Source organism: Zingiber officinale, chromosome 9B, assembly GCF_018446385.1.
Source record: "Zingiber officinale cultivar Zhangliang chromosome 9B, Zo_v1.1, whole genome shotgun sequence".
NCBI classification, from domain to species: domain Eukaryota; kingdom Viridiplantae; phylum Streptophyta; class Magnoliopsida; order Zingiberales; family Zingiberaceae; genus Zingiber; species Zingiber officinale.
The window spans coordinates 21085470-21107500 of NC_056003.1; the positions used below are offsets into that span (position 1 = coordinate 21085470).

The 22031-nt window shown below is 37.4% G+C and overlaps 2 protein-coding genes across 12 annotated transcripts; both read left to right on the forward strand.

Moving 5' to 3' along the window:
• Positions 1-380: 380 nt before the first annotated feature.
• On the forward strand, positions 381-4941 carry LOC122024513. Of its 4 annotated transcripts, none has more exons than XM_042583162.1 (6): positions 381-797; positions 992-1088; positions 1389-1564; positions 1644-1710; positions 1806-1866; positions 4669-4941. In XM_042583162.1, the coding sequence occupies exons 1-5, from the start codon at positions 675-677 to the stop codon at positions 1820-1822; spliced, it is 480 nt and encodes a 159-aa protein (XP_042439096.1). In that variant the 5' UTR covers positions 381-674; the 3' UTR covers positions 1823-1866; positions 4669-4941. The 4 variants fall into 4 exon arrangements, with proteins under 4 accessions (XP_042439096.1, XP_042439097.1, XP_042439098.1 ...); XM_042583163.1 differs by lacking the exon at positions 4669-4941 and adding an exon at positions 2470-2983; XM_042583164.1 differs by lacking the exon at positions 4669-4941 and adding an exon at positions 2752-2983.
• Positions 4942-5908: 967 nt separating this feature from the next.
• LOC122023766 (transcription factor DIVARICATA-like) lies at positions 5909-11015 on the forward strand. 8 transcript variants are annotated; one of them, XM_042582063.1, is made up of 8 exons: positions 5909-6145; positions 6274-6865; positions 7406-8449; positions 8544-8622; positions 8888-9196; positions 9918-10113; positions 10313-10519; positions 10596-11015. In XM_042582063.1, exons 2-3 carry the CDS (start codon positions 6387-6389, stop codon positions 7887-7889), a joined length of 963 nt encoding a protein of 320 aa, XP_042437997.1. In that variant the 5' UTR covers positions 5909-6145; positions 6274-6386; the 3' UTR covers positions 7890-8449; positions 8544-8622; positions 8888-9196; positions 9918-10113; positions 10313-10519; positions 10596-11015. The 8 variants fall into 8 exon arrangements, with proteins under 8 accessions (XP_042437997.1, XP_042438000.1, XP_042438001.1 ...); XM_042582066.1 differs by having other exon boundaries at positions 10313-10460; XM_042582067.1 differs by having other exon boundaries at positions 7406-8024; positions 8346-8449; positions 8535-8622; positions 10313-11015.
• The last annotated feature ends 11016 nt before the right edge of the window (positions 11016-22031 follow it).

Consider the following 22031-nt stretch of genomic DNA (forward strand, 5'->3'; position numbering starts at 1 on the left):
GTGTCTGCTAGCGTTTTCGGCAGATTTTGGCCACGAAACGGCCGGATTCCGGCCGCGATCCGGCCGACGGTGGCCGGGCGTCCAGTGGAAGGTCGGCACTCGGTGGTTTGGCGAGGTCGGCGAAGAAGACGAGAAGAGAGATGATGCACCACAGTAAAATCGCAAGAATTGCACCGCAACATAATTTTTTTTTTCTCTCTCTCTCTCTCTCTCTCTCTCTCTCTCTATATATATATATATATATATATATATATATAATTGCTATTTTAAAATAAATAACTCCTTTTTATTATCCATTTGCACACGTGCTGTGGGATATGAGTCACGTGACCCGTCCCAATTATTTATTTATTTAATTAATTAAATTCCAAAATATCCAAAGCACACTGAGGTTGACAGGAATGGAAGGCGATCTGCGAAGGTTTCGTCGCGAATCCATGGCGTAAATCCGAGAGCAGAGCGAGATTGAACGAGCGAGGCGCGTATAAATGCGGCCTCATGGAGCGGCATCGAGGCCGACACTGCGACCGATCAGAGCAGCAGCAGAGGCGCCGCCATTCCTCCTCGCTTTCGTCTTTATCGTCTCTCTTCACTCCCTCTCCCTATTTGTGCCTTTTTCTCAGTCGATCTCGAGGCCACACGCATCGAAGCGACAAGATTAGGGTCAAGATCGGATGGAAGGAGGAGGAAAGAGGCAGTCTTCGTCGATCGCCGACGAGCTTTTCCCCACCGGCAAGGATGGTTCGTCATCCTCGTCGCCTGGATACTTTAGCAACGTCTTCCCCCCTGCTTCCGCGGTGCGTCCAGGGTTTTTATTCTTTGATTGCTCGCGGGGCTTGGAATTTTGGATTGTATTTTAGGGGTTTGAAAGTGGGTTCTCGCAGGTCGATAGTTTGCCGGTTGTTTCATCTTTTAGGGGTTTGATTCCTTTTTTCTATGCAATTGAACCATCAAAATGAGATTTTTCTCGTCTTCCGACATGGCGTTGCAGGTGATGGGTAAGTATTCATCACAGAACGACTTGTTCTGGACGCTGAGCAAGCAGAAGACGGATGGACAATTCGGAAACGCTCAGGGCGTACCTCAAGGTCGTTGAATGTGTAGACTTGTTCTTTTTCTGGATTTCAATTAGTTATTTTTTTCCTTCTTATTATGGATTCAGTTTATTTGGATTTTGTACTTTGGAACTGTTCTTGTTCTCAAGGAACGAATTATTCTACTTTTAGTTGAAGTGAAGTATTTAGAGATCAAACTATCATATTCCTCTTCATTATTTAACGGATGCTGGAATCATAATGCAAGGCAATAAGGTTTCTTGAGGCAACTGTTTGGTTATAATGGATTAGAATTTTGGTTGAAATTTTATTTATCTAATTATCCTTCTGCAGGTGGTAAACCTCAGGGAAATCCAACCAAGAAACAAATGACGCGGAGCATGGATGGAAAACCTGTAACTCCTGATCAATATGAAGAATCAGCCTATTTTAGCTCTTCTGTTCACTATGGCGGTCGTGATTTCTATGACAGTTCTTCATCCACCCAAGTTTCTGGATCACCAAAAACTGTAAGTGATTCACTAAATTTCATAAATTAGGAAGAACAATGTTATGACAGCATGAAACTCAACCTTTTAATGGTCTCAGTTTAAAGATGACAAAGGGGGAAATTCAAATGACCCTGATGCTGCCAATCGAGGTGAATGGTGGCAAGGTATTGATTGAGTGAATTAGCATTGTATTGAATCTCATACACTAAAAAATGCACTATGTAATTGTTTTTTTTTGTTTGAATTTATTGTTTCTCAGGTTCTCTGTACTATTGAAGTACCAACTCAACTAATATGCTCTTGATCAATATTCATAGAAGGTAATTCCTTTTATCTAGCACTTCAAAATATTAGTAACCATTTTAGCTCATTGACTCATATCATCTGCAAATGATCTGAATAAAAAATGAATTTATGCTTTGGTGTAATTTTATTCATTTGTGCCTTCTATGCCTAGTTGCTACCACTAGATTTGGACTGAGCGTGTCATGTTATTCACTATATCAGTTCCAATCTATATAGACTACATAAGAAAAACATTGCCGTTTTTTATTTTTCCTTTTTGAAAAATTGCCTTATTTGTTTTCCATTCTTCAGGTTTTTTCTTGTTTTGATTTTTTTTATGCTAGATACTAATAACCAGCCTCTCTTTTAGATGTTGCTTTGGTTTTCTGAGTTTTAATTTATTCCATATATGTAATTGAAACAAGTTGACCTTTTTCTCATTTCAATACTTGGGATTAACAATCATTCTTGGGGAAAAATTAGTCAATAACTAACTTCTAGCTTGCAGCTTATTTTACTGTCACAGAAGCAAATCTGCCTCGTACTAAGTTATGTTTAACAGATATTCCTAAATGTAATTAGCAACTCGTTGAATGATGAATATTTGTTGTCTGCTTTCTTTATCACTTGTCTTACAGGAGTCTGGATGGTCCCGGATGTTTATAGTTGACTTCCCTTATTGAGCATCTTTTTGCCATTAGAAGTTGGTCAGGTTTTATTATGATAGTGTTTAAGGATGAGAACTACTGGGAGTGGGTATCATCAGTTTGAGCTTGTTTGACTGCGACTATCTATGCTGAGACTATGGGAGTACTACACTAACTCTATTGCTTGGCCATTTTCAATCCTTTTTTCAATGTAAATCTGTCTGCGTCTATTGTTTGTTGCTTGGTGCCCACTATTCATGTTTGTTTTGCTAGCACAATTGTGTGAAGGTTTGATCCCTATTTGTGGACTCTGGGAGAGATGAAGGCTATCTAGTTGTGGAGGTGGCTTGAGAGGGCTGAACCCTAATGGAGCTCCCTTGCTGTATTATGAAAGAGATCAAGGCTGTCTAGCTTTGCAAATGGCTTGAGTTGGCTCACTGTATTAACTCTAAACATTTATCAAGGCTTTAAATAGAGGAATTTAGTTTGCCTTTTATGTAGGTCACTTGAGAGAGAGGTTTTCTTTCTTCCTGGGTTTCTTCTTATGTTCAAGCACAAAATTTCACTTGGTGAAAGAATTCTATCTTTCACTTAGCGTCGTTAGGGAGTACAGCACAATGTTGATTCCTAATTATCCTTGTGATTTAGGGTGTGATGATTCTTATTTTAGATTAAAGGCACAAAAAATCAACCACAAGACATAGTAGTTATTAAGATGAAGAGCATTTATTGGATGCCAGCAGGTCATGAAACCAGAAATAATATGTGAACTATCACTTTTGTTTAGGATTTGTGTAGATAACCATCAAGATCCCTAGAAGAAGCCTTTGAAAGCCTTTTCGACAATTTTTTTAGGACCCTTGGATGTTGGATATCACTACAAAATTTGGGCATAGTTCCTAGTAAAAACACATTTAACACTTATATATAGTAGGTTCTATCGGCTAAGTAACGACTAATTTTTGAACTGCTCTAGCTGTCTGAAAATCGAGTTCAGTGGACTAAGCTTATTCAAATAGGTATTGCAAGATAATCCGCAAAAGTTCACTTAATTGGACAAATTTTCCAATTGACTGGAACTTAGTCCAGATAATGCTAAGAGAGAGGATTATGCTTTCGAATGGAGTTTTCCTGAATTCGCTCCAGTTTACGCCTTCATAAGCCTACACAAAGCTCTGGGGTCAAAGTTTGATTGCAAATTACAATGAGGAACATGTTATTTGACACAGAATATTTTCTAATGGCTAAGTAATGACTAGTTTTCGAACCACTCTCTCTAGCTGTCTGAAATTTAGTCGTCAACTAAGCTTATACAAATAGTTGTTATGACCTAATACTTTAAAGTTCAATTCAGCCAGTTGGACAAGTATTATAATCGACTGGAATTTAGTCTAGATAACTCAAGGCTAATCAAGAGGATTATGCTTTTGAATGGAGAGATTAAAATTGAGTCGATAATCGACTCAATACTCTAGTTGATTGGTCAATCTTCATTTGACTTAATTCGTTTGGATTTGGAGGGTTCTGGCTTACGCTTTCATAAGTCTACACAAAGTTTTGGGGTCAAGTTTGACCGCAAATTACAAATAGGAACCTTGTTTTCCTTGGTTGCAGTTTCTACCTACTTTACTCACCTCATCATCTAAACCTCATATTACAATTAACGCGCAATCTCTCACAGCTCACACAAAATCCAGGTCTTTAATCTCTACTTGATCCTCGATGGTGATGTTGTCCAATGACTAAAAACCTCTACATGCCTAAAGGTTTTACTTCTAGATCTTCACACCCAAAGACTTTACATCCCAACCACTTAATCCCAAAACCTGAGCTTTAGGATTTTAATCACTTGTTTAAAGGTCTCAGCTTCAGTCTTTATGCCATAGACTTTATGTCTTCTGGTCCACCTCCAGCAATTTTTCAGACCTTCAAATATCTCCTATCATTCTTCACCAATCAACTCCTAGTCTACCATCCTTTCAAAGTAATATGGTTGAACTCAACCGCTTATGAGGATTGTCGCATGAATTATCTTCTCAAATTACTCATCACTGCACCAGCAACTTGAGCTTACATCTTCTGCTCAGAATCACACACAACAACGCGGACTATTTTGAAGATGTCCTGAATCTTATATACTTATACACTACTTTACTTAAATTTTATAACATTTTGCCCTCCTTGTAACAGATCTGTGGGAGAGCTGCTGCTGTTTCATGTAGTATGATATAGTTCGTGCCAGTTTAAACAAGCCAAGGAGTCTGTTTTCTTTTTTTCCTTGCTATTTAGTTTTACAGGTAGCATGGGACTCGGTTGTCATATCATTTTACAGTCTTGTGGACCTTTTCAGGTCTGAGCAGTTAGCCTTCGCCTCCTTTTATGTTAGTGAGGTTGTAAAGTCAAAATGTATCCCCGTTGCACTAATAAAGCTCGATTTTTGTAATAGCACTGTAAACTTGTCTTCAGGTACCTTAGCTTTTTAAAGTTGTTTTCAAATAACGATTTCGTGGGGGGAAATCTATGAAAACTGACCCGACCCTGGGTCGGACCCAGGCCCATAATCAGGGTCAATAGGCGGGTATCAGTTGACTCGGTTCCTGAGCCAAAACCATAACCAGCTCAGCCCATTTAAAATGTCGGTTCGGTGGTTAGGTTGGTTTTTTAATATGTACATAGCTGAAAATTTATTAAAAAAAATTGATGGCGCTGACCCTGATATCTTGATTTGTTGAGAGAGAGCTCGGGATTAGGGTAAGTTATGATGAATTTATAAATTTTTTTAAATAGGATTCGTAATTAAAGGATGTTGAATTTTTAAGTTGTCCAGGCATCATTAAACTGAATTTTATTTTATTTTTTAAACTATTCTTAATGCAAGACACTGTAGAGGATAAGCATGTGCAATTTATTTTTTATGTTTTTTTTATATAAATTTATTATTTTTAAATTTTTTAAAATAATAATAGCTTTGAATTGTAATGAATCGTAAATCAAATTGAATGGGTAGTTTTTCATGATAGACTATGTTTTTTCATCGTACTTTTTAAATTAAATTAATTCTATTTTATTCTCATAATTTTAATTATATAATTATGTAATAATTATATAACTAAAATTATACATAATAATTTAAACTAAAGGTACTCTAAAGGTTAGAGTTAAAGGGTTAGGCGCAGCTAATGAACAACTCCAGAAATTATGAATAAAAAATTATAAGTGAAGTGTTATTTGGTTAATTTTTTAAAATGGCTTGATAAAAAAAGTATTTTTTTTTTAATTTTCTGCCGTTAATAATTGAGTAAAAGGATAAAATAGTTCTTTTCCATTACAGGAAAATTATAAAAATAAATAATTTAAAGGGTATTTTAAAAACTGTTAATTGCGTGAGATATTTTAAAATAACCCAATGGTAGCTTTTGCCTTTTAGGAGCATGGGAATTGGGAAAAGGCCCAACTTTATAAGCGAATCAAGGTTTCGATGCTTCATCCATCCATGGCTGCCTATATAGATCGCCTCCTTCCTCACCCTTCCTCTTCTCACTCCACTCTCCTTCTCCTCTACCCCGTCAAAATTGCGAACAAAGTTCGAATCTTTGAGCGACCATCTGCCTCTTCGAGTCTCTTCGCTTCTCCCGTCGATTCAGGACGCATCGACGCCAACCTAGAGGTTTAACTGGATTCTTACGTTTTCCTCTGGTTATTTTGAGTTTCGATTTCTCTTTTCGAAAATTCTGCACAATTCCATTTTAATTTCGCTATGGATCCGTAAGTTTGATTATTTTCCTCAATATTTAGTTTTAGGGCACTGGGTGAGTACGTCCTCTACTGGAAGCTCGCATTGTTTTACCACTGTTTGGATCCTGTTGCTTCTTTCTCCTAATTTTGAGTTCAGGAGATAAATTTGCGAGATGATGGCCAAATCGTGGATGGAAGTTCTTCCTCCAGCGTCGGCACTGTGCTTCCCCTGCACAAGTTGCTTCCTTGTCGAGGGGAGGAATTGGGGCGAGCTCTCGAATGGAAACTGGACCCGGGAAGAGAATAAGCTTTTCGAGAAAGCCCTGGCCGAGTTCGACAAGGACACACCTGACCGCTGGGAAAAAGTGGCGGTGTATATCCCAGGCAAGTCCACAACGGACGTGGAGAGACACTACAGGGATTTGTTGAAGGATGTGAGCGAGATAGAAGCTGGGCGGTTTCACTGTCCTAGCTACGACTCTTCTTCTTTTGCACTGGACTGGGACAGCAATTGCGACTTCAAAGCTGTCAAGCAACTTTATTCAATCAGCAGGAAGAAGTCAGGGGTGCATATCAGCGGGAAGAAGTCAGGGCTGCGCGCGGCAGATCAGGAGAGGAAAAAAGGAGTCCCTTGGACTGAAGAGGAGCACAAGTAAGTCATCTCTGTGTCCATTCAATTTTCATAAGCTTCAACTCAATCTTAAGGTGGTGTATAACTCAAGGTGAAAGTGTTGGGCTTATATCTGATTGAATTTTGGATCTAGTTTTTGAAACTCTCAATTCTATTTCTTCTTTCTTCTAGTTGATCCGAGTTTGGTTTTGGAATTGTAGGGATTGTTTGTGTTAAATCATAAATCTACAAATGGTGCCTTTTGATGGCATGAGTTTTCATTCCTAAGTTATGAGTACGAGTCCTATATATATATATATATATATATATATATATATATATAGGACTCGTACTCATAACTTAGGAATGAAAACTCATGCCATCAGAAAGGCACCATTTGTAGATTTATGATTTATATGTCCATATTTGAGGTTTGTTCTAAACTTGGAGAGGGTATGAGGATGTTAAACCATGCATCTCTATTGGGTTCTTTAGTTAACTTATCCTTTAGGGAACATATTGTCAGATGATCAATCTTTAGAGTGGTTACTAATTTTTTTTTTTCTTTTTGGTTTTTTGCAGGCTATTCTTGCTTGGACTTAAAATGTATGGCAAAGGGGATTGGCGAAATATTTCCCATAATTTTGTGGTTACCAGGACACCTACTCAGGTAGCTAGTCATGCCCAAAAGTACTTCATCCGGTTACATTCAGGTAGCAAAGATAAGAGGAGAGCCAGCATACATGATATTACTACCGCCAATTTACCAGATAACAGATCTTCCTCTCCATCTCAGTCATCTTCCCTTAGCAATCCGTTAAGCTCAACTTCTACACCCATGTTGCCAAGTTCCTACTCATCTATCCTAGACATAAATCAGCCCCATCAAGTAATTGGTTTTTTAGGTGCATCAATGCAAATGAGACGATCACTTGGTGGAGTAAGTCCTTATCAGATGGCAACTGAAGCCCATGCATCTCCAAATGGAACTTTTCACGATCCTATGGTGCACGACAATAATCTGCTACACCAAATGATACCAAACCATATTCACCTACATGATTGAGATTATTTGTATACAAGGATCAAATGTACATGTTCACTTGGGATCAGAAAGTGAGGGCAACTGCATCCTGGAATTGGGAAGATGCAAACGAATGCTGAGTTTTTTTACCCCATAATCTAGGGAGAGTTCATGGATGTATGCTCATGCCACTCTTCTCTCTCTTTTCATTCTTCCTCAGTTATAATATGTCAGTATAAAGTATAAAAATAAATATTGTACATGTAGCAAGACACTTGCCTCTGTACTTTGTGTTATATACTTCAATAATATATGATCTGCACAGTAAGAAGCGCATTGTTTATGTGATGTGTCAAAGGAATTTAACTTTCATAATCAGTGTCCAAATGTGAAAACAGTTAGAATTAATGCTCAAATATGGAATCTATTTTATTGATTGTACAGTATATATGCCTTACAAATTACAAGGGGAGAGACTAATGCTTCTGTTCATATTAGGTTCATTTCTCGTCACATCATATGCTTCTGACTCTTTACAAAATCAGGTGCAAGCTTGTATGCAATCTATCTTGCACTGCCTGAGATCAATCAATACTCAGAAGGTTTTAAACCAATTCTGTTCACTCTATTTTGAGTCTATAATTAAGTGGGATTAGTATGATTTTTATTTGTTATTTTTGCTTGAAGTGACTGCAGTACTTCAGGGACAGTTTCGTTACAAATTAAGTTTGTTGGAAGGTGAAAGAGATGGACAATGTGCTAGAGTTACAAAATGGTGAGTCAAATTACCTTGTTGCTTATTTTCATGCAAACAATTAAAAAAGGTTATGGGCTGAGTCACTGATCACTTTCTTACATGGCAACTTTGTTTTTGGGCCAGTATAGCAAAATTGATTCAGTTGTCTGTAGTCATTATATTTATCTATCCCTCATCACCAGTTTGTCTCAGTTTGGCTACTTTTGCTATAGTTGGATCTGAGTCTGCTTTCCACTAGCCTTGCATCTCATTCTTCCATCTCTTCTCTCTCTTCTTTTGAAAGGTATCATTTCAGGGTGAAACTTTTGTCATGACAAGAAACAGTTGCACTGGGGATCAGAAACAGACAGAATTGTCATTCTCTTCAAGACTTACAGACCTGTGTAACCTTGGAAGATAATCATAGGAAGTTTAAGATGATCGTAAGCATTTCTGAAGTTGCAGAAATTGTTCCGTCCAGCTGTGGATGGAAAGCGCCTACCGCAAGCAAATGAGAAAGATGTGTCTTTTTCATCATAATTGTTGTCATCATCGAGCCTATTAGTTTCAACTATTTGGAGCCAGCTACAATTCTATTCCTCCATTGAACCAGGTAAAGACTTGTTCAAAAGTTTTGACTATAAGATTGACTATATATGTAGGTCTAATGCAACCCTCATCGTTTTCCTATCTTAGTTTAGGATTGACATTGTGGCAATTTTATATTTTTTTTATGCTTTATCAAATCTCAAATTTTCACTTTACCGGTTTACATTTACAGTTTTTCTTTATTTATCAGCTTAGATTACAATATAATTTGAGTCTCAACACAACAGATCAATGTTGAAGCATAATTTGGCCACGCTAGTGATCCTATATAGTTCATTTAAATAATATTAGTGATATAACCATAGATAGAGTTCAATGGAGGGGCAAGATTCATGTAACCAAACCAAAATACTCGGGACAAAAATGACTTGATTATGACGACGAAGATGAATCAATGAATATACTTAGTGGCCTTATCATTAGTTGTAGTTGTGCTGTGAGAATAAGCATGAGTAGCATTATTTGGTCTAAGATCCTTCAGATTTCGAGTCACTTTATTTATCTGAAGAATCGAATAACCTCCCAATCTTTCTTAAATTGTCATCTTCTCTAAAAGTCAAATAGGCAATTGTCTCCCTAGCATCTATTCTTATTTGATAACTAGTTCAGCTATAAATTGATCCTGTGATTTACCTCTCTTCACATAGGATGGACTTTGAGGGACATCTGGGTTAGTGTAATTACTTTTTGCTATAATTGTATGATAACTAGTTGCTATGGTGCAGTGGAAGGGCGTCAAGTTATCACCCAGGGACCTACGGTTCGATCCCCAGCTACGGTGCATTTGCAAGGATTTTTCCTCCAAATGGGGTGCACAGCCACCGAATACTGGGGTTTTAGGTTGCCCGCCATGAGTGTTTTCCAATTTACTTTGGCGGGCAGTGGGAACTTTCAGTGTTACTTGGTTCATCATTTTTTTTGGTATGATAACTAGCTTGACTCAGTTGAACATTCATTCTCTTATAATACATGCTTTTAACAAGCGAATTATTCCTTTTTTGGTATGAACAAGTGGCCAAGTGAATTATTTTTAGACTGGAGATGATCATCATGCATCAAATGGAGCGATATTTCTTTTCTTCTAAAAGTCTTCCTTTTTCTCTGATTCTCTTGTTTGCAGCTTCCACTGTTGCTATTGCTGAAACAAGCATTGATGCCATGGCTGCAACTACGAGCAACTGTTAGTGTCCGAAACCTCTGGCCCCACAACCTGGGAAGCAAATGTAGAAGCAGCGGCAAATGGACATACTCAAGAGCACTTGTGCAAGGTAGATGACATCACACTGCACCTTCACTTGGCAACGTACTGGAAACTTTTCTGCAAGTGGTATGAAGGCTTTAGTTTCGATTAGGACAGGATACATGGTGCTAAACCTTTATATGTTCTTTTCTTCTTCGGGCAGAAGTTTTTCTCCCAACTGTTTCAAGGGTTAGAATCAACACTGATCATCGAGTGACCCCCCACCAAATTCTTCCCGTGATGTCACTTCTTGGAGAAAAACGACTAGACTAGCAACGTCGCCATCACTGATTTTCAAGGAGACTAATGATTGGCAATTCCTGCCTAGTAGCTCAAGGTTCTGGGGTGTAACTCAGAAATCTGTCATGTAGAAATTTGAGCTTTCTTCCAAGAATAATGTTGTGACTTGTGAGGTTTCTGCAAATTACAAATGAGAATCAGTAACCAGCAGGAAGATCATTATGAAACAAGCATTATGGGTGAAAGTTGTAGTGAATTACATAGTAAAAGAGCCTTGGCTTTGCAACTTTCATCAGATTAGCTATATTGAACGTAAAGATGCTTTGATCTGCCAAATTTTGCAGACTTTGTTTGATTGTTCGTTCTTTAACAGCTATTAAATAACTGTTATAATAGTTTTATAGTGTTTGATTTTGTTTTATTTTTAATCTGTTCTAGATAATTTAAAATTATAAAGCCTATAAAATACAGTTTGGTTTCTATTTTTATTTTTTTTTTCAAAAAATGTGTGTTTTTCTTTTTATTAGAAAAGGACTTTCAGATATTTTCTATTTTTTCATAAAATAAAATGATATCTTATTCTCTAGAAAATAAATTTGAAAATAGTAAATCAAGCCATGTTTTCTATTTTCTCATAAAATAAAAATAGAAAATTGCTTTAACAAACGTGCCATCTTTCATATATATATATATATATATATAAATGATATGCTGCGGACAAAGCCGAGCGGACCGCTGCGGACATGCCTTCCTGATCGGTCACCAGACCGATCAGGGAACCGATCACCCTGATCGGTCTGGTGACCGATCAGGAAGACATGTCCGCAACGGTCCGCTCGGCTTTGTCGCAAGCATATCATTTCTGTATATATATATATATATATATATATATATATATATATATATATATATATATATATATATATATATATATATATAGTATTTGTTGATCCCTTATAGGTTGTTAAGACGGGGTAAATTGATTGGTAAAAAAATACTTGCATAAAAAGAATTAAAAAACTAATTAGAAAGAGAAAGAGACATAGAGGTTTTACTTGGTTTTTAATTAGAAGATTACTAATTCAAGACGTTGAAAGTCCACTAAAGTCTCATTCAGGTGGAGAAGTATCTTACAATAGTCAAAGTACACAATTACAAAGCTAAACTCAAATAGGATTATTTTCAAGTGTTGTATTTAGCTTCTGGGATCAGTGCTGTATTTATAGCCCTGATCAGGGCGCTTAGAAGAGTTCCAGGCGTCTAAACGTGGATAGAATTTTATCTGCGCGCATCGGATCACGACAGTGCGCGTTTCGATAAGTTTTTTTTGATCCGGGAGCTTGGACTAGGCTGAATCAACTCGATCAGGGCGCGAGCCTAGGGCGCCCTAGGTTCGGGCGGTCCGGGCGCTCGGAATAGCTCCGGGCTCCCGGAGCACAATCAACCTCCGGTTGACTTTTTGTCCGGGTCTTCTGCTCCAGCTCCGCTCGCTTGAGTGATTTCAACCATTTGGAATAGGCCTCACCTGAACCCATTTTTCAACCTTCTCGAGCAGTCTTCTGCTTCGACTTCTCGTCCCTCGGAACTACCGCACGTTTCCTTTTCGTTCCCCAGCGTATTCTTCGGTAGCACCTTGTCCCTCGGACGCATCGAGCCTGCCGACTCTCTCTCGTGCCGTCCTTCTCGCTAGCTGTATATTTCGCTCGACTTCTTGTGCTCCTAAGTTCCTGCACATTTAGACACAAGGATATCAAAACATAACAGGACTTAACTTAACTTGATTGATCACATCAAAACTATCATAGAGTACTTATAGTTTTGATATCATACACACCTTATTTTATACACCATGTGCATAGAGAATTTTTGTGTGCATAATACTATATATATATAGGCTTTTTGGGGCGCTTGGAATTAATCCGGACGTCTCGAATCAATTTTTTATAAATCCAGGGCCTCAATTTTTTTTAATTTTTAAAAATAAAAATTTCTCTAAAATCTCCTTAAATATCTAATATTATACCCCTTGAACACCTAAAATTATCTATCTTGAATACTATAATCCAAAAGAGAAGCCTGAATCCCAAAGAAAAATCTTATTAGCTTAAATCTATTATAATCCAACCCCTAAATTCTAAAATTATAAACCCTAAATACATATAATGTTAGGACCTTTGTGTCTGATTAGAGGGGAGTGAATAGTTTCTCTTCAATTTTTACCTACAAATTGTTAGCAGAAGCAAGAAAAATGGAAATGAAATAATGAAATAATGAAGTAATAAGAAAGCGATGTTAACTCCTCGATTTACTTGGTCTTCACCTACTTGAGATGACTAATCCAAGGTGCGCACACATACACGATCAAGCTTCACTATGATTTTCTCCTTTTCGAAACAAGAATGAAGGTGGAGAAACCTTTACAAGATGATCTCTCCCTCTTATAAGATGAAAGATAAGCTTTGGAGGAAGAGATTGAGAATCTATCAATTTGGAGATCACTTGGAGAGCCTTTTGATTAGAGTAGTAAAAGTAAATGTTTCCAAGCTTCAAGAATAGCTTTTATATTTTTCCGACATCAATCGACTGATGTATTCATTAGTCGACTGGTGTATTCATCAGTCGACTGATGGGCTTCAACGCCACTTAAGATTTTGTGAGATTTTCTACTGTCACCTTGTAATAGTCACTTACCAGTTGACTGGTACCTGTACTAGGACTGGTAGTTGGCCGTAACTCTCTGTTCAGTTTTTGATATGGTATCAGTCGACTGGTACAACTACTAGTCGACTGATACCTCATAAACTGATAATACAGCAGTTAGTTTCACACTTGAATCATTCCCTTAGCCTACACTTATACCTTCAAGTATCTTCCATCAGTCTTGCGCCTTAGGATGCTTCCAGGTCCACGGCTCCTCATCCTTGCGCTTGCCTTCAAGTGCTTCCTTCGGCTTCGTCATGCTAATGGTCAGTTTACTTGGGAAAGCAGAAACTAAAATTAAGGAAAAGTTTTGCAGTGAAAAAGTTTTCATCCTTTACTTCATTAAAATTTTCAGATGGAAAAGAAACACAATCCATCAACGGATAGTTTTGGAGCCAAAATCGATCACCTCAAAATCTGATGGAAAGCAGCGGATGGAAAAAAATGATGCATGTACTCCTTTTCATTTACAAAATTATACTATATACCAAAAAAATGACACATGCACCCTTTTAACTCACAAAATTACACCATGTACCTAAAAAAATGATGCATGTACCCTTTTTATTTATAAAATTATGTTGCATGTTTCTACCTTCCTATATCAAGATAAACAAGCATGCAAAGGAAGGAATTTCTTCACCCTTTCTTTTCTCTTCTTTCGAAGATAATTTTTCAAAATAGATTCCTTTCCTTTCCTTATCCGTGCTTTAGAGTAAATAGAGCATAAGTCTTCTTTTGCCAAGAGGCCACACCTCCGGGATTTCACCATTAAGAGCCACGCCCCATAATCTCATCCGCTGAGACTATCTTCTTGGACTTTCCTTGCTAAGTCTTCATACTTGGAATTTTCTTCGTACTTGCTTACTCAACATTTACGTTAGATCACTAATATTGTCTAACGTAAACTCATTTAATCAAACATCAAAAGTAAACAATGCCTGGAGCAAGATTGCAGCAACATATAATACACCCCGTGAATATCTAAAATTTTTAATCTATAACTCTATAACCCAAAAGGAAAACCTGAACCATAGAGGGAAAATCTTATTGACTCAAACCCGTAATAATCCAACTCCTAAATCCTAAAATTTTAAACCCTAAATACATATAGTATATCCCAAAATAAAATAATAATAATAATAATACTGAAGGAGTCCATTCCAGTTGCCTGGACTATTTTACCTACGGGCACCTGGATTAACTTCAGGTGTCCCGAGTCCAGTCTAGATAGGTCCGTAGCCCAAGGTTCGCAGGTAATCAAATTCTTTTATATATATATATGCTTCAGGTTATTCCAATAAATTTTTGACTTTAGGATTTAGAGGTTGAGTTATAGTATTAAAAAAAAGATTAAATAAAAAATTTGTTTAGGTGTGTATTGGGCGTAGAATATCAAAATTATATATATAATTAATGAACCTTTAATAAATAAATTTATTTAGTATTATTTACTAAATAACTATAATAATAAATAAGTAATAAATAAAGTGAAGCTTACTAATAGTCAATTTATTTTATAAATTTTATATTATTGATAGAATATAAATGAGCTGCTGCTAAATCAAATATCAAATATATATCGTTTTTTATTTTAAATTATTTTTTAAGGAATTTCTTACGGGTTTTGCCCAAGTCCATTTCCTTGACATAGTGGGCCTACTAACGGCCCAGCCGGTTAGCACCATCCTCCTCACTGAAAGTGTGACACACTATTAGAGCCCATGGACATAGCTAGCTGAATTGATACTCAAGTGCAGGCCAAGGTTTGAATCCCCTAATGTTCATTTCCTTAAATAATAAGTTTCTTCCATCTAGAAAATCATTTAGTATCGTGATTTATCTTTGTTTCATAAGGCCTTGCAATACAGCCCCACTTATATTTTGAAATACTACCCAATTTTTTTTTTTTTTGAGTTCTTTTGTTTGACTTTAAATTCAAATAAATTTATATGGTTGTTAGCATAAATTCATGATAATTATGATAATAAAAGATGGTTCATTCACCCAGCGCCTTTACTAGTCTGTCAAATTAGAGTCAATGATAGGTAGCTTGCCATGACTTTTTTTTTTTTTTTTTTTGTAATTTAGGCATTGAGCTCTTTTAAATCTGATCTAGCAATACGTCCTTCGATATGAAAATATCTTATTAATCAAATGAATGAAATTAGATAAATTTATATTAAAATGAGATCATATCAACTTAGTAAGAATAAATATCTAATGATCAAATTCAAAAGTCAAAATGGACGATTCCAAAATTATTGGTTTAAGAAATTTACTTGATTATAATACAAGGAAAGATGTTGTATTTGACTTTTCATAATTCTGGTTTGAATATAAGCATTCTTGCAATCTTCCATTTATAATGGAAAGAGAGTTAATGATGGGATACACTCACATTTTTTGTGTATATAATGCAATACTATTATATTAATTAAATCATGCAAAATCATTCTAGTGGTTAGATCTAGAAAATATTTCATTGTCAGTAATTGACCTTCAGATTTCTTGATGGTAATACCCATATAATGACCATCTACCTATCTCATCTCATGGGGACAAGTTGATTTTAATTCCTACTTCTATATAAAGGCATGTATAATATAAGGTTTAAATATATTTTTGGTACATATCAATAACTTAAGTTTATTTTATCCTTTCTTTAATTTAATTATTGCTATCAGTTTACTATGAGAGTTAAGTAACCTTCCAGACCAATTTTTTTTTTTTCTAGTGGTAAAATATGACAAACAATTTTAATATTGTTTGGTCAAGTTCCAAATTAGATGGGAAGCTCAATTACAATTATTGACAGATAATGATATCTACACATTTGAAAGCTCAAAATTTTTAGAGTTTTATTGATCTAAGTCTTTCAGAAGGAGCTGATGCAAACTCTCAACATCAAGATCAACTCATGTTTGGACAAATTCATAAGGGAGTAGATTATTCAATTTTTAACATGATAGCAAATACATGCCAAGACGACGAAGGAGGTATGGGACATCTTAAACTTGTCATACAAAGGAGTTGATCGAGCACAAAAGTTGAAGTTGCAGTCGCTACGAAGGTTATACGATCAATGTGAGATGACCTCTACTAAAATAGTTGAGCAATATTGTTCACGTCTTACTGATCTTGTCAATAAAATGAGATTATATGGAGATAAAATTAGAGATGACGTTGTAATTGAGAAAGTTCTTCGAATTATCCCATTGAAGTATGATCATGTGACGACCTCAATTCAAGAATCATATGATACAAAACTACTAAAAATTACGGAATTATAAGGTATGATAGAAAGTTAGATTGGCAGGATCGAAGCAAAGATAGAAACACTAGTAAATGAAGAAGCTTCAAAGAGTCAGGTTACTCTTAACACGACTGACTCTTGTCAAAGAGGAGGAGGATCCAATAGAGATCGTAGAAGAAGAAGAGGAGGATCTAAATGAAGAGGACGGGGTAATTATCCAAATCATGGAAGAGGTAGAGATAATATCAAGCAAGATAAGTGGCACGGTGATATAGGGAGGTCCATCTAGCACGGGGTCAACTGTCAAGGTAGAGGTCAAAGTCAAGGTGGTCAATATCAGGGTGTCAAAGGGTCGAACGGAGGATGATTGTAACGACCAGTCGGGACAGCCAGTACCCGACCGACGGGAGACATGTCCGAGCGGACCACTCGTCCAACTCGGGATAACATGATAAGATAATCTAACGCTCAATGTGGAGCAACAGGACACCAAGGAGATCAGAGAGCTTGTCCGAATGAGGAGGTCACGCTACTACACAGTCACCGCAGGAAAGAGCAACTAAGGTCGACAGAGCGGAGGGGTCCCGGCCTAGTGGCTACCTGCTCAACCAAGCAACGGGACTTGACCATCAACAGAGTCGAAGAGTTCCTGCCGAGTGACTACCCTGCTTGGCCAAGTAGTGAGTGTTGGATCGTGAAAGTTGATAGACAGGGGGGGAGTGAATATCGATCAAAAACGTTCATAGAGAGAACGCAGCGGAAAAGAATAAAAGCAATGCTAGTAAGAACCAATTTACTTGGTTCGGAGCCTTGGTCGACTCCTACTCCAAAGCCCACACTCGTCGAGTGCTTTCGTTGGGCAATCCACCAGCAGTTCGAAAAGATGATTACAAAATTAAAGTACAGGAATGCTAAATAAATGAAATACCCACAACAATTAAGGAAAAAGAAAGTAGCACATTGTCGGAGAAGCTTCGCAGTGTCGCAGGAGTACAACGCTGTATAGCAAGCGTTGGAAGACGTAGTTGTGTGTTGTATTTTGCTTCGGGGCAAGACATCCTTATATAGGATGCTCCGGATGCCCGGATCCCTTCCAGACGGCCGGACCGTGACGTAGGTCCAGCCAATCAGCACGCTCCCTGTGACTACATGATAAAATTTTTGCCTCCGGGCGCCCGGACCTGTTAGAGTGTATACTAAAAGCCTAGCTTTTGGTATAAACATTTATCTAGAAATAAGAATCACATTGGTTAAATGTCTACATTTATGATAAATGTAGTTGTTCAATTAATTTATATCGTAGATAACATGGTGTGTGGTGTCACACACAGAGGATCATGTTATCAGTACCTTATAAATTATAAACAGTAGCTCACGACCATAATGGAAAGGAACAAACCATTGGAAGGTCGTAGTGTAATTAGATACTAGTTTATCTTAACTATATAATTACACTAGTACACTTAGAGTGTATTGAGTAGGACCATTAGAGGCCGTTTCTTTTATACTGACTTTATAAAGAAACAAAGACCTCAGTTATTATGGAAGTGTGTGCTCTTAATCCTAATATAATAACAAGCACATATATTTGATATTTATTTCTTTAATTTAACAATGAGTGAGATTTAGTTCGATGAATCAATAAGCCCGATAAGTTGGGAAATGATATCACTTATAGTGTGTGTTGTTGATTATAGAAGGAAACTATGTCCTAGTGATCTAGGTTAAGAATGCCCCCAAGAGGAGCTCATAAGGATTGTCATGTTAAACCCTGCAGGTGGACTTAGTCCGACATGACGATGAAGTTGAGTGGTACTACTCTTGGAGCTAGATATTAATTAAGTGAGTTGTCAGTAACTTACTTAATTAGTGGACTTTTGTTATCTTAAACACAGGGAGACTAACACACTCATAATAAGAAGGAGCCCAAAATGTAATTTGGGATTGGTGCGGTAGTTCAATAATAATTCTCTAGTGGAATGAATTATTATTGATAAAATTAAGTTGTGTGTTCGGGGCGAGCACGAGATGCTTAATTTTATCGGGAGACCAAAACCAATTCCTCCTCTCGGTCCCTATCGTAGCCTCTAGTATATAGAGATTTATACCCACCGCATACCCACCTTCTTACCCATCCAATGGGGCCGGCCAAGCTAGCTTGGAACCCAAGCTAGGGCCGGCCAAGACCAAGTGGATGATCCATGTAGGTGGCCGGCCAAAGCTTGGGTCCCAAGCTTAGGTGGCCGGCCACTAGAATATTAAAAAGGATTTTTATTAAAATTATTTCTTATGTGGATATCATGATTTTAAAAGAGAGTTTAAAAATTTCCTTTTATAGCTTTCTACAAAAGATTAAGAGAAGAGATTAATCTCTTTCCTTATTTGTAGTTTAAAAGGATGGTTTTAATTTTTGGTAAAAACTTTCCTTATTTGTAAATCATCTAACATGTTTAAAAGAGAGTTTAAAATTTGAAATCTTTCTTTATTTGTTGATTAAAGGAGATTTTAAATTTTAAGAAAACTTTCCTTTTTAACCATGTTCATGATTTAAAAGAGAGTTTAAAATTAAATATTCTCTTTTATAAGTTTCTACAAAAGATTAAGAAAAGATTTGATATCTTTCCTTATTTGTAGATTAAAAGAGATTTTAATTTTTAGAGATAACTTTCTTTTTATCCACATGTTTAAAAGAAAGATTTTAATTTATTAAATTTCCTTTTTATAAACCAATTATAAAGGGATTAAAATTATTGGAGAAATTTTTATAAATTTCTGGAGACAAATTAGGAAGTTTTAATTAATTAAAACTCTCCTTGTTTGTAGCTTTTATATGGCCGGCCAAATAAAATTGAGAAAGAAAATTATTTTTAATTAAATAAATTTTCCTTTTCAATGGCAAAAGAATTAAGGAAGTTTTTATTAAAATTTCCTTATTTGCCAAGATCAAGGATTATAAAAGAGGGGGTAGAGGAGGATTCAAGGCTAACGAATCTATTCTATTTTTCTCCCTCTTTTCCTTGGTGGTGTGGCCGGCCCTTCCTTCTTCTCTTTGTGGCCGAACCTCTTCTTGCTCATGGAGTTTTAATTGGTGGCCGGATCTAGCTTGAGGAAGAAGGAGAGAAAGCTTATATCCCTTGGAGCTTGGTTGGTGGAAAAGATCTTCATCTTTTGGAAGCTTTGTGCTTGGCCGAAATTTGAAGAAAGGAGAAGAAGGTGCTTTGGTGGTTTCTCATCTCGGAAGATCGTTGCCCACACAACGTCCGAGGTTAGAAGAGGAATACGGTAGAAGATCAAGAGGTTTTTCTAAAAGGTATAACTAGTATTTTTTCTTTCCGCATCATACTAGTTATTTTTGGAAATAATACTAAATACAAGAGGCATATGATTCTTGAGTTTCGAATTTATTTTCGATATAGTGTTCTTTTGTTTTTCTTTTCCTTGTGATTTGATTGTTCTTTTCGGTTAACCTAAAGTTATTTTAGGAAATTAAATATTAGCTTTCCATAAAAGGTTTTGTCTAGTCGGTGGTGGTTGCTCTCATATCCAAGAAGGTCATGTGCCTCGCCACGTCAGTACTGGGAACCAATTATGGAAATTAATATTTAATGAAATTAATAACTTAAGGTGACTTGGGTCGAACGTGTTAAGTTCCGCAGGAGATCCAAGTCAAAATCTAAAATAACAAATAGATTAAGTTTTGGATCAAACGTGTTAAGTTCTGCAGGCGATCCAAAATTTAATTTAAAAGAACACATGGTAGCTAGGAAAAGGTTCAGACCTTTGTACAAAATTTTTGTACAGTGGAACCTCTAGGTTTTCCAAGTAGTAACCAACAGGACCGATTCCGAGCGCCCGGACATATTCTGGGCGCCCAGATCACCTTTTTCCAGAATGTCCTTCTCATGCAAGAAAGAGTTAGTCCGAGGCAAAAATAATATTTTAAACTACCCTGCAAAACAGAAGTTAGCACAATAAAAGAAGAGTAGTAATTAGATTTCGTCTTATCAAGACCAGAATCTAGTCAAGATCTCAAGTTAGAGTTTCGAAATAGTTCTAAGTTAGATCAACGCCTAAGTTCCCTAACCGGGAACACATCCTCACCAAGTCACTCCCCTCCAGTGACTTACCTTAACTTACCTACCAGACGTCTGGTCAGCTCGTCGACCCATCTAGACTTTGTGCCAGCTATCAGGTCAGCCCGTCGACCTAGCTGGACTTCGTGTCAGACATCCGGTCAGCCCGTCGACTAGTCTGGGCTTCGTACTAGCTATCAGGTCGATTCGTTCACCTAGCTGGACTTCGTGCCAGACATCTAGTTAGCCCATTGACCAGCCTGGGCTTCTCCTGCACACTTAGTTAAAGTGTTAGATCACAATGAAACTAACTTAACCTACTTTGTCATTCATTAAAATCTGGGTTAGACGGTTAATGCTAACTGCACCAACAGCGGGACCTTTGTAGTATCTCTCAATATCCTTCCGGGAGATAGTGTCGCTGACATGAGGCATGGTCGATAAAAGGATCGTACGGCGGAAGCATCTACTATCTTATCAGGAATATGCATGCCCTGTTAAGGTATGGTGTCAGAGGTACTTTCCTGATAGGTTCCTTTATATGACATATTAGAGAATGTGCTCATACCTCGAGGAGTGTGCACATCACCCACTAGGGCTCTATATAAAGGGGGTCCATCATCGGCGGAGGTACGCGTTATTCACTGTTTGCGCTAGGGTTATTATTGCTCCACTTTCTTCCACTATTCCGATGATTGACTTGAGCGTCAGAAGGCCAACATCGGGGACCCCTTCCCTAGATCGACATTGATGTTACTTGTTTTGCAAAGTGGAGAGAGGTCTACAGTCGGTCATCGAAGTCGCCACATCCCCAGCTTTCCACCTTCTCGCTTTCGGATATGATCATTTTGGCGTTGTCTGTGGGAATGTAGCTTGCATCTGAACGAGAAGATGGAGGACGTTAGATAATTCACCACGGTGATGGTGACATAAGAGGAGATCGACATGTTGATACAAGTCCGAGTGGCAAAAATAATGGAGCAACAACAACAACAGGTGCTGGCTAAGCGCCAAATGCAGGAGCCAACAGCATCAGCCGCGGGTCATCAGGCTGAACCCGGAGATCAAGCAGACCAAATATCTACTCGAGGAAAGAACAATAAGTCGACCGACATGTATGGGGAGGCGCCCAATGCGCCAATCCCCTTCCACCGAGCGCTATTCAGGACTCCATCAAAGGAATGGGGTCGAAGGGGCATGGACCGGGGGTCTTCCTCAGATGACGCACCCGATCGGGATGCACGGAAAGGAAAGGAACCCAGGGACGATGATTCTCGCGATCGGATCAATTAACAATACTCATAGGGGATTTTGGGCGACTCTCTATCAA

Bases quoted from the DNA above. Each gene is read 5' to 3' on its own strand.
- LOC122023766 (XM_042582064.1), top strand. From the start codon at position 6,387: ATGATGGCCAAATCGTGGATGGAAGTTCTTCCTCCAGCGTCGGCACTG. The intron at 6,866-7,405 runs GTAAGTCATCTC...GGTTTTTTGCAG, and splicing joins TGGACTGAAGAGGAGCACAA to GCTATTCTTGCTTGGACTTA.
- LOC122024513 (XM_042583162.1), top strand. From the start codon at position 675: ATGGAAGGAGGAGGAAAGAGGCAGTCTTCGTCGATCGCCGACGAGCTT. The intron at 798-991 runs GTGCGTCCAGGG...ATGGCGTTGCAG, and splicing joins TCTTCCCCCCTGCTTCCGCG to GTGATGGGTAAGTATTCATC. The intron at 1,089-1,388 runs GTCGTTGAATGT...ATCCTTCTGCAG, and splicing joins CGCTCAGGGCGTACCTCAAG to GTGGTAAACCTCAGGGAAAT.